The sequence below is a fragment of the Canis lupus genome, chromosome 28 (genome assembly GCF_003254725.2).
Source record: "Canis lupus dingo isolate Sandy chromosome 28, ASM325472v2, whole genome shotgun sequence".
In the NCBI taxonomy this organism is placed as follows: domain Eukaryota; kingdom Metazoa; phylum Chordata; class Mammalia; order Carnivora; family Canidae; genus Canis; species Canis lupus.
This window is the reverse complement of record NC_064270.1, coordinates 6420037-6432642: the sequence shown is the minus strand read 5'-3', so window position 1 is coordinate 6432642 and position 12606 is coordinate 6420037. Positions and strand designations below refer to the sequence as shown.

Below are 12606 nucleotides of genomic sequence, written 5' to 3'. Positions count from 1 at the left end.
TCAAGAAGACAGATTTCCCATTCCCAGGAATGAGCTTTAAGGTTTGCCAAAAGTTGTACTGGACTGATTAAACGTCTGAAACCATTTTAAAACTACTTCCAAAAAAAAAAAAAAAAAAAACTACTTCCATCTTAAAGCATCTGAGTAGGTTATGGTGATAACATTCAAAATTTCAAACTTTAAACTGCACTCTATCACTGTTAGACTCAGAACTACATTGTTTTCCTGCAATTGTGGTTTATTGTAATCTTAATCCATTTTCTCAAAGAACATTCAACACATTTATACTATTCCAGTAATTACCATGCTACCCAGAAAAACAAATAAACACTTTATTAAGAATTAAATGAGGGTATGGAATGTGATACAAGTAAGACACCCAAGATGGATATAATAGTACTATTCACACACAAAGTTAAATCTCACTTCAAAAAAAAAAAAAATCACAAGACAAAAAAAAAGCAATTCCATCATTATAAAGTAAGATATTTCATGCAAAAACTCCAAAAAATTACCAATGACCCCCCCAAACCCCCCAAATTGCCAACAAACAAAAAGCTATCTGAAAATGTTGCCATGCTAACATATTAACCACAATGTAATCATTCATAGGAAAACAACACAGTAATTAAGCAATGGATTAGATGAAACAACACAGGCTGCAGTATCATAGTAAACTCAGGGATCTCAATGACTTTACGTGATAAGCAATTCCAGATTCACTTATAGGGGGAGTGGTATGGGCTCAATGTTGAGAGATAAGGTATGTAAATGTAAACTCCATTAACTCATCTCATTATCTTCTAATTATAAAATCTGGAAGCTTCCAGAATCTGAAAAATTATATAAAATTTGGCATACTTCATTTGCATTCCAAGAAATTACTTTAGGATCAAAACTGCAATTATTAGAAAGCTGTATAAAAGCACTTCAATATCAGAAATTAACCTGTGAAACATGATTTTCTAGCACTTTATGTACAAGTTACTGAAAAGAGCCAGATAATTTAGAGATGGAATAAAAATGTAAAACAAAAGTGAACTGGTACAGAGAGGGAAGGGGAACATTCTCACAGAGACTTAAGTCAATAAAAATCTTGCCTTGCCTCCTGAGGCAGTTAAAGTCAACAAACAGGCTGCCAAGCTGTAATTCATGTCTCTGTGCCCAGAAGCTTTAGCCTATTTCATGGAAAAGATAGTTTTCCATTAAAAAACAGGAATGGTATTTTATGGGACAGCATTCCCCTCGACAGCTGCCCAACAAGCCTGTCACTATGTAGTGCACACATTAAGCATATTTCCAAGTGACTTGTGAATGTCACGATGAGGCTACCCAGGACCAGGAAGCACCATGTCACAGCACCTGCCCATTCAAATGACCTGGAGAGAACTGGGACACCTACATTTATTTCATGGTTCTGGGTTCAGCTTACCTATGGTATATAGATTGGCTGTAACAGTGACACCAAGGAAAAAGAACAAGAAAAAAGTACTTAGGACAAAAAAATGGCCCACTCCCATTCACTCCCCCCACTCCCTCTAGATTTAGGGTAATTAGAACAGATTGGAAAATTATTCAGTATTACCCTTTTACCTCTGAAATGTAACTTCCTATTTATACTCCATGAAAAGAACACCATAATTGCTCAGTGGCAGGATTTAGCCTCTAAAACACCGAAGCACTTGCTCTAATTTTCACAAAACGAAATGAGAAAATTTTCCGATGTGAAACCTAGAGTTTGAGGACAGTAAAGAAGTGTCTTTAATAATCAGGATGTTCATAGAGGTCTTTGGAATGTGTCTTATACATACAAAGTTATCACAAATTGAATCCCCAGAGTATTCATGAAATAAGTTCTTCAGTGGGAAAGATTTCTAATGAGATAAATGCTTTTCCATCAGTAAATTAAATCTGATAAATCAGTTTTTCCCAACTGACAAAGTCTTTGCTAATAGCTCAACGAGCCTCTGGAATCAAATGTAAAGATCACTCAACCATGATGATGCAAGATGAAGTACAGATGTGCAGTACATATGAAAAAATGTGTAAACTGCTACAGTTCTAAAACAGTAGATTTATATTACAAAGCAATGTAAATAAATATTGGGCTAGTACAAAAGCTCTTATTTACAGTTTTACAAATGAAATTGTATTCAGTGTAAATGCTGTGTTTTAAAGAACACAGTACTGTATTAGTAAAATGAGTTCGGTTGAGGGGATTACAGTTTCTGTTAGAATCAATGCATAACACATAAAAGATTCAAGTTAACTTTGTTTATAATTTAGTACAGACAAACCCAGTTTAACCTGGAATGGCATCTGTTAAAGTGCTGAAAAACAGGAAATATTTAGAAAACAAACACTGTACACTATTAAAGCTTTATCAAGTCAGAATGTTAAACTTCTTTCACATTTTTTATCCTTTTGTCACAGGCTTGTGGACAAGATGATATTTCTCAGCAAAGGAGTAAAACTTAAGAGGCCACCAACTGCTTAGATGATTTTAGGTTCAGTGGACTTAGCTTCCTAAAACAACTATTTATCCATCAACCATACCTTCAGGCCTCATAATCTGGTAAGTAATTAAATATTCAGGATAAGCCTGGAAGAGAAAGATTAATTTAAATATTGGTAAACAAATTTTTGGAAGGTGATTTTACCACAAAGATTCCTAATCTTTACAGAAGAGGTTCTAAATTGGCGTGTGGATCAGAATCAACTAAGGGCATTTTCTCAAAATAGCCTTACCTTGTACTCCAATCCCTTTGGCTCTAAATCAGCAGGTCTAGGATGGTTACTAAACATGTGTTTGTTTTGAATAACTGAGGTGATCCTGCTACATATCATCAGTTCAGAACACTGCTCTAGAGATGCTTTTGACTGGCTCTGTGTCACTAAGAGCAAGAGGGAATTTCTGTATGCTTCTCTGTTACAGGCTATTAAATAAAGGATTCTGATTAATTATATTTTACAGAAGGTAAAAAGCAGAAAAAAGGTCAACTATAATTGGCAAAATCTGATTAAAGGCTGTAAGATATAATATTCTATCAGTGATATTTTCCCAGTTTTGATAATTTTAAGAGAATGTCCTTGTTTTTGGGAAATACACACTGAAGCATTTAAGGCTACACAAGCCTACAACTTCCTCCCAAGCAGTTAAGGAAAAAAAAAATCCGTATTCACACACACAAGAGAGAGTGAGAAGATGTGAACATGAGGAAAATTTGCATAAAGAGTATAAGGGAATTCGCTATTATTTTTGTACTTTTCTGTAAATCTAAAATTATTTCCAAATATAAGTAAAAAAAAAAACCCCACAACTCAGTTATTAAGGCAGTATGTAAAAAAAAAAAAGAAAAAAAGGCAGTATGTGTTGTCAATTTAAGAGATGAGTAAGAAGGGGTTAAAATAGGGCTCTACATAATTTCTGAAGATGAACAAATAAAAACTAAATTACCTGTTCTCCTCTGTAAATAACATATTCAGCTAATGCTAGACCATTTACGCTGGGTCGACCAGTGACTGAGTGATGTCCTGGCGGAGAATGTGCCATTTTCATTGCACTGAACTGCAGGAAAGACTTTCCTAAGGTTACCCGGCAAAAGAGCAGCTGCCTATAACGTGAAAAGGAAAAGATCTCCCTAATGACAAGGCAGTACATGGCAGTTTTATTTCTGTACACTGTGTAAGTTTTTAAAAATCTATTTATACATAAACACAATTATTTTTGTCATTTCATCCTTAAAAGAACTTTGTAAGAATGTCTTGTACTACTCTAATGAATTTGCCACTTTAATTCTTATTTTAACTATATAAACTGAAAATTAACTACCTTATAGAGATGGATGCTCTGCTATCTTGTTTGTACCCAGCAAAAGCACAAACCACAGCCCAAGTGGGAAGAAGGAATTTTAAGGGGCTCCCATAAAGTAGCTTGCAAAGCTGGACATTTATCCAACTAAATGGATAAATCTAGTTGATTCCACCTTCAAAATATATTTGAAATTCATTCTCTTAATTCTATTGCTACCTTTGGTTCAAATCACCAAAATTTTCACTTGGATGGGAACAATGGCCTCCAAACTTCTCTTCCTATTTCTCCTCTAATTCCTAGCTAAATTGTTTTCCATCCAAGCAACAGTTATTTAGAAAAAAACAACCCAACACATAAAACATTAATCAAATCACGTCACTTTTCTGCTTAAAACCTTGTAAAGGCTTGTATGTGGAAGAAAACCCACATAAAACCCAAATTCCTTACAATAGTTCCAAATTCTCTAATCTTACCTTGTGTTCATCGTGCATCAGGAACATTAATTTTCTTTCTTCACACAGGCCAACTTTCTTAACCCCATAGCCCTCATAAACACTGTTTCCTTTACCATAGAGAATGGTATTCATTGTCATTCTTCAACTGGTTAACACTCATTTCTTTAGGTTTCAGCTGACATGTTGGTTCTATTTGAAGAACTTCCCTTCCCAGAAGTTTAAGTAGAATACTCTCCCAATCTCCTTTGGCCTATGGCTGTCCTTCCTTATTTCCAATGAAACTTTTTTTTTTTTTAATTACTTCATGGTTTCTCTTTTTTGCTTTTTAGAGGAGAAAAGGAGATTTTGGTGAACCAGTTGATTCTGTTCTCCAAAGAAGAAAGGTCATCTAAACTTTTTTATTCTTATTTTTTTTAACTTTTTTATTCTTAATATGCCTGCTGGAAACCTTAGCATTTCTAATAGATTTCTATTATAGTCACAATCAGTGCTGTGATAATCCAAATACAAAGGTCTTAAGTTAATAAGCTTATTTCCAGAAAATCAACCATTCTGTTCTAAAGACAGTTTACAAGAGGTACTAAAATACTGCTTATTATAATCACAACTATTTTAACTAAGAGTTAAAGAGGTCAAGTGCTCGGAACTTTTACCTACAGATACTAAAGCAGCAGAGTTCAATTTATAGAATCTCAAGAAATTATAAGCTTTTAACCTGTCCAATTAATTTATGATCTAAAACAGAAGTAGACGGGAGTTCATGTTCAAAAAGGCTGACTTTAGGCACCTGCACAAGTCTAAGTTAAAGGGGAAAACAACAAGAGTAATATACAAACAGACCTTGTTTTTCTCCAGGGCTACAGTTCTTTACCTTGGTAACCTTTCAAAATCAGCTGGGAAGACTTAAAAAATCCTAATATCCAGATCAATTATAAGAGAATCTCTGAGGGTGGGACATAGGGCAGTTTTCAAAGCTCCCCAGGTAATTCCAATGTGTCACTAAGGCTGAGACTACGGCTCTAGGGCTTTCTTCCAGATCAGTGATCAGAAATATCAGTATCACCTGAGAACTTGGTAGAAATTCAAGTTCTGGGGCTTCATCTCAGACCTACTAAATCAGCAATCGAGTAGGTAGGGCTTAGGAATCTGTTTTAGCAAGCCCTCTTAGTGATTCTCATCTTTGCTAATGTTTGATGAAGACTGCTCTAGATTTTTATTAGCAGTGCCCTAACTATAGAATAAATCTCAATATTAATTTTACTCAATTTTTTAAATGGCAAAAGATAATTTATATTTACCTATGAGGAGTTTATTAATTAGGGGCAAATTACCTGAATGATTTTAACAACGGGGTTATTAGATCAGGGTAACTAAAAGTGGGGAAAAACATGCTTTTTAAAAGGGATTGATGTGTTTCATTAAACTTTTCAAGTGGTAATATCACAAATTGAGGATTAGGATCATATCACAATGGAAGAGAGACTCCTGGGACGCCTGGGTAGCTCAGGGGTTGAACGTCTGCCTTCAGCTCAGGGAGTGATCCTGGAGACCAGGGATCGAGTCCCACATCAGGCTCCCTGCATGGAGCCTGCGTCTCCCTCTGCCTATGTCTCTCATGAATAAATAAATAAAATCTTAAAAAAAAAAAAAAGAGAGAGAGACTCCTGCATGCATTGCTACGAAATAATTAGGCTTGTCAAGTAATGCTGTTGTACATTCATATATATATTATATATAAACACTTTATATATAATATATATATAAACACTTTTTTTTTTTTTTGAATAATGGGGGTAGGTAGAGGGCGAGGGAGACAGAGAATCTTAAGCAGGCTCCACAGCATGGAGCCTGACCCGGGGCTTGATCTCACAACCCTGAAATCATGACTTAAGCCAAAATCAAGAGTCAGATGCTTAACCAACTGAGCCACGTAGGTGCCCCTTGAATACGACATTTTTAAAGAGTCCACAGTCCTATAATATTTAAGGCCCATGATAAAATCTCTCATGCCTAATGATATTTTTTACTACATACATATTCTTTAAAGCAGCAGGTGTTCTAATGCTTAAATGTTATATAGGTCAAGTGCTCAGAACTGTGCTTGGCCCATAGAGATTATTTAATAAATACTAGCTATTATTACAACTGGTGAAAGGCCAAAAGCAAGCTGAAACATGCCTAGCTTGGATCCCTAAAATTGTCCAAGATGATGCCTTTCTCCTCAAATATAAAACCAGTTCCTATAAAATAAAATTCTTATCAAAATAAGTAAGAACAAGTAATCTCTTACCTGTGGCAAACATAACAAGATCTGTCTTTGTGAACTGGACACCCAGTACCTCCTCCAATTCCATAGACATACTGATTGCTTTTGGAAGAGTTTTCAGCAAAATAAATCCCAGCTCCAAACATGCCACCTATGTAGGCATGTCTTTCATCGAAGCCTTTGTGGATAATTGCATTCACAAAGGGAGATCCTAAAATACATGTAGATGGGTAACAATTTAAAAAAAAATTTTTTTTAAAGATTTTACTTATGTATATGAGAGAGAGAGAGAGAGAGAGAGAGAGAGAGAGGCAGAGACACAGGCAGAGGGAGAAGCAAGCTCCAAGCTGGGAGCCCGATGTGGGACTCAATCCCGGGACTACAGGATCATGCCCTGGGCCAAAGGCAGGTGCCAAACCACTGAGCCACCCAAGGAGCCCCTAAAATTATTTTAGAAGAAAAATAAATGAAATCCTTTTTGAAGTGCAATTCTTAAACATACACACACGACCACCACAATAAAGAATATAAAAAAAAACAAGGATAACAAGTTAACTGTCAGCTAGCTTAAGCTTTTAGAATAACTACTTTAGAAGCACTATTTCTAATAAGGTGGTGGATCAGATGCCAAAAAGGAAGACACATACAAATCCAACTAGAAAAAAGATCATTTGAAATATCAATGCCAAAGTTACCAAATTCTAGACCCCAAATCCATACAAATCCAGAACCAAGAGTCTCATAATACACCTCATATAGCAAGGCTGAATGCAATTAAGTCTTAAAATGACACTCATGTCTGTGTACATTTTCTAGATATTAAAAGTGGCCAAAGTGGTCTTTTCATGTTCATACTTTCTCTCTCTCTTTTTAAGATTTATTTATTTGAGGGGGGTGGGGAAAGCAGGAATGTCAGTGTGGGAGCAGGTGTGTGTGGTGGTAGTGGGGGCATGAGATGGGCAGGGGGAGAGGGAGTCTTTTTTTGGGGGGGGGGGGAGAGTGAGTCTTAAGCAGACTCTGCACAGAGCCCTACACGGGGCTTGATTTCACCACCCTGAGGTCACAAACTGAGCCAAAACCAAGAGTGGAATACTTAACTCACTGTGCCACCAAGGTACCCTTGTTCATTCTCTTTTTTATACCTCTCTTCTCCCTTCCTTCCACTTCTCTGCTTTTCATCGCATCACACCAGATTCTATCTGAAAAAGTGCATTCTTCCATTCTCTGCACACTGACTACTTTCTCCCCTCTTCCTTGCATGTGTGACAAGGAGAGCTTAGCCAATGGGTAGGAGGTAGCCAAGGGAACCAGGCCAGAGAGTAGGGTGATGGCTCTGGGAAAAGCCAGTATCATAGTTAACTGAGCCATCAAGCCCAGTGTCCCTATTCATAAAGGGACAGGAAAATGCACTGAATTCCACTTTACAGAAATACTGAATAGAATCATTTCTTTGAATTAATTTGGAAAAAACAAAATAACTTATACTATAAAATAGAAAAAAAATTCACTATAGCCATCAAGTCAGTACATAAATAATATACTCTGGGCCAAGGGGTTATCAAAATGATTTTTTTTTAAATTTTTATTTATTTATGATAGTCACAGAGAGAGAGAGAGAGAGAGAGAGAGAGAGAGAGGCAGAGACACAGGCAGAGGGAGAAGCAGGCTCCATGCACCGGGAGCCTGATGTGGGATTCGATCCCGGGTCTCCAGGATCACGCCCTGGGCCAAAGGCAGGCGCCAAACCGCTGCGCCACCCAGGGATCCCTCAAAATGATTTTTTAAGTTTCAGAATGAGAAATACCATTTAGATATTATGCACCAATTCAGTCTGCTATAAGCCATTCTTTCAGGGGATTGTGAAATTTAAATGCTGTGTTTTTAGCCTTTTTTTTTTTTTTAATATTTTATTTATTTATTCACGAGAGACACAGAGACGCAGAGGGAGAAGCAGGTTCCCTGCAGGGAGCCTGATGTGGGACTCAATCCTAGGACTTTGGGATCATGACCTGAGCCAAAGGCAGACGCTCAACCACTGAGCCACCCAGGTACCCCTAAATGCTGTGTTTTATAGAAGTGTACAGGTCTCTAAAGTTTTCTGCAATCAAGGCCAACTGGAAAAACAGATGGAAGCGACTATGTGCTTGAAGACTTGATGAACACTCTATTAATATCTATATTCATCTTTGCTATAAATTTCAAAGATGAGGGGTGCCTGGGTGGCTCAATCAGTTACACATCCAACTCTTGATCTTAACTCAGATCTTGGGTCTTGGGGTTGTGGGTTGAGGGTCCACAGTGAGCTTCCGATGGGCATGGAGACTACTTAGAAAAAAAAAAGGCAGACAGACCAATCAACATATATTAGTTTGCAATATATATATATATATATATAAAATCAGAAAATTTCAAGAATAAATAATGGTGCTCTCAATTCTACAGAAGTTCTCAGAAAGTTCCCTAGGTCAATGACAATGGCTCTTTTTTTAAAAAAAGAATTTATTTTTAAATTTTTTAAAAGTAATCTCCACCCCTAAAATGGGGCTTGAACTCATAAAACCAAGATGTACAATGGCACGCTCAATCACCTGAGTCAGCCAGGCACTTCTGACAATGGCTCTTTTAACAGAATGACGTTAAATGTAGTTTTGACACTCAGAATTAAAGGCAGAATAGGATGTGTATGGTCTTCTGAGGTGATTTTCAGACCTCATTTCATCTTACTTTATTTATTAATTTTTTTTTTGGAGAGAGAATCTTTTTTTTTTTTAGAAAGAGAGAATCTTAAGCAGACTCCACACTCAGTGCAGGCAGAGCCCAACGCAGAGCTTGATCTCCTAAGATCCTGACCTGAGCCAAAAATCAAGAGTCAGATGCTTAACTGACTGAGCCACCCAGGCACCCCTCAGACCTTAATTTCAATTCAATCAATTAGTTAAAAGTAAAGCACACCATTTTTCAGAGTGATCATATGCAAAATCTATATAAAGAAAAAAGGAAAATATTAAGTCAACATTCCCATTTCTGTACTTTGCCCTTATTGTAATCCCATTTATAAACAATCCATTACATTTGTAAAATATACAAATTCAAAAGAGGTTGGAAATACAAATATAAATGTAACATTTATAGAAATATTTATTTTTTTAAAAAATGGCATGAGAAATATACAGACTCATTATTTCATATGTGACAAAAAAATTATGTAGAAGAGGATGGTGGTAGGGTAGGGTAAGAATCTTTTTTTTTTTTTTTTTTAAAGTAGGCTCCATACCTAATGTATGATTTGAACTCAGAACCCTGAGACGAAGAGTGGCATGCTCTACCTACTGAGCTAGCATGTGTCCTGGGGAAAAGGAATCTTACCATGAAATAGCATTCTTTCATTTGCATGGTTGTGGTTTTCTTCAGAAACTTCTTTTCTCCTGTGTGTATATCTTTCCCATAATTTCTTGTTACAAACTTTCTGAATCTATAAAGAGATCAGAATAATCAAAATCTTTATGTCATAATTACTTACCTATTTGTTCATCTTAGCCAAAATGGGCCACATAGCCTGTAGAGAGGCAAAACTTTTTTCTGAAATGTAAACTATGTTTTATTTTAGTCAACTAAAAATACTTGGTCTCAAATATAAAGTTAGAAATATAGCTACATGTGGAAGTCAAAAATGTCCATGAGAAAAAAAGCTACTTATTGCCTTAAGTGAAGGTCAAGAGTACCATTAATTGACTAAAATACTCCCATTCTAATTTAGAATTATTACTAAAACATCTCCAAATCAGTATGTTAAGTTCTGTATGTAAGTATTTAGAAGAGAACAATATCATTCACCTCACACTGCTTTATCTGGCACACCAAAAAACACCATTCTAACACATACACAAAGAGACACACTACTACTCCCTCTACCCTTCCCTAAGCCTCCAATTCCTAAAGTTTTTGTCTTGAGAAGAGTTAAAGATGGATGTTGGTATCATTTGGAGTATTCCTAGGATCAAAATTCACAATCCTAGAGCTGTTTCTTGGCTGTGTTTAAAGGTGTTACAGCCCCCTGCTGGTCCCAGAGCACATCGGAGGGAGTGGTTTTAGTCTTGCCTGAAAAAAACTGAAAATACTGCCACAGATGTAATCAAGGAACTCAACTGACAGAGATCTCATTTATGTTAAAAAAAAAAAAAAAAGTTTTATCATTGAAAAATTAAATATTGCATTAAAATCTTTACAGAGAAAAGTGCTTTTTGTTTTTTTGTTTTTTTTAAGATTTTATTTATTTATTCATGAGAGACAGAGAGGCAGAGACACAGGCAGAGGGAGAAGCAGGCTCCATGCAGAGAACCCGACGTGGGACTCGATCCTGGGTCTCCAGGATCATGCCCTGGGTTGACGGCAGCGCTAAACCGCTGAGCCACCAGGGCTGCTCAAAAAGTGCTTTTCTTAATTTTAAACTATTTTGAAAATCAAAAACATTCTCTCCTGCCCTCACCCTTAACAAACCTCTATACACTTTGTTACTGCTTGCAGATAATGTAGACTTGATTGAAATTTGCCTCTAATTTTAAGTGTTCATGAATGGAAATCTCAAGATGTAATTCTTGTCATACTATGATACAAATAAAAAGGAGCTTCCAAAAGTAGATTCCTTTATCTGAATAATGTGTGCTTTTATTTTAAATCATCTAATAGTATGAACATAACCATCTCGACGAATAGTTTTAGTATTCAGTAAGTCTAAAATATGATCTAATATTAAACATAAGTTCTTCTGAAATAGTAATATAAAACACATGAAAGATTTGATACTGTTGATTTTTTAAGTGGATTTCCTTGTTTTTCTTTTTAAAGATTTTATTTATTTGAGAAAGAATGAGAGAGAGATAGCACAAGCAAGGGAGAGGAAGAAGCAGGCTCCCTGCAATAGTAAGAGGGGCTCCATCCCGGGACCCCAGGATATGATCTGAGACCAAGGCAGAAGCTTAACCAACTGAGCCACAGAGGCACCCTGATACTGTTCACTTTTGAGTTTAAAATTCAAGTATTATAAAGATACTTGCCATACTTTTTTTTTTTTAACGATTTTATTTATTTACTCATGAGATACAGAGAGAGAGAGAGAGAGAGAGAGAGAGAGAGAGAGAGAGAGAGAGAGGCAGAGACACAAGCAGAGGGAGAAGCAGGCTCCATGCAGGGAGCCCGATGTGGGACTCGATCCTGGGTCTCCAGGATCACGCCCTGGGCCGAAGGCGGCGCTAAACCGCTGAGCCATCTGGGCTGCCCCACTTGCCACAGTTTAATTCTAACCATCTTATCTTAGAATTATTAAGAATGTAGTTAACAAAACTATTTATGCATCTCAAGTAGAGTGTGCATTCTGCTTGCTGTAGTTCTCAAGAAAAACACAGCAAAGTTGGAAAAGACCCAGAAAAGAGTACCTGGGTTCAAGAAAAAGAACAGGACTCTCTCTCTTTTTTTTAAAAGGTTTTATTTATTCATGAATGACACACAGAGAGAGAAGCAGACACAGGCAGAGTGAGAAGCAGGCTCCACGCAGGGAGCCCGATGCAGGACCTGATCCCGGGACTCCAGGATCACGCCCTGGGCCGAAGGCAGGTGCTAAACGGCTGAGCCACCCAGGGATCCCTAGGACTCTCATTTGAATGACTTAAAAAATATTTTTTTAAAGACTGTTTTTGGCAAAGATGAAGATATAGAGGGAGTACTGCTAAAATTAAAAAAAAAACATGATATGGATGGGGACTCACAGAAACCTAGAGTTAGGAGCAAGACAAGACAAAAAAAAAAGAAAAAAGAAAAAAGAAAAAAGAAAGCATGGTGTAAATATAAAGATGGAGGCCTTTCTTGAGCCACAAAAAAATTCAACTTTGTTATAACAGCGTACCTTAGTATATGTGCTGTCGAAGCGAGCACTTTAACAGAGTACCTTAATAGTAGTTTATATATTTAAAGGCCTAAACCTACAGGATTTATCATTTATCATTATTCAAAGATAAAGCATAACCTCTAAACTTGAATATGTTCAGCAAGGGCTGAATTATTCATTATGAAAACAG

The 12606-nt window shown here is 36.5% G+C and overlaps 1 protein-coding gene across 3 annotated transcripts in view; it reads right to left on the bottom strand.

Moving 5' to 3' along the window:
* Nucleotides 1-318: 318 nt before the first annotated feature.
* TNKS2 (tankyrase 2) overlaps nucleotides 319-12606 on the bottom strand; it is a 68573-nt gene continuing 56285 nt past the window's right edge. Inside the window, exons 24-27 of one of the 3 annotated variants that reach the window (XM_025466500.3) lie at nucleotides 9902-10007; nucleotides 6560-6746; nucleotides 3458-3614; nucleotides 319-2602 (exon numbers count right to left, since the gene is read on the bottom strand). In XM_025466500.3, coding sequence (XP_025322285.1) covers nucleotides 2540-2602; nucleotides 3458-3614; nucleotides 6560-6746; nucleotides 9902-10007 — 513 coding nt within the window. In that variant the 3' untranslated portion in view covers nucleotides 319-2539. Of the gene's footprint in view, nucleotides 2603-3457; nucleotides 3615-3636; nucleotides 4591-6559; nucleotides 6747-9901; nucleotides 10008-12606 lie in introns of those variants that run through there. The other 2 variants (XM_049103540.1, XM_049103539.1) reach the window with 2 other exon arrangements.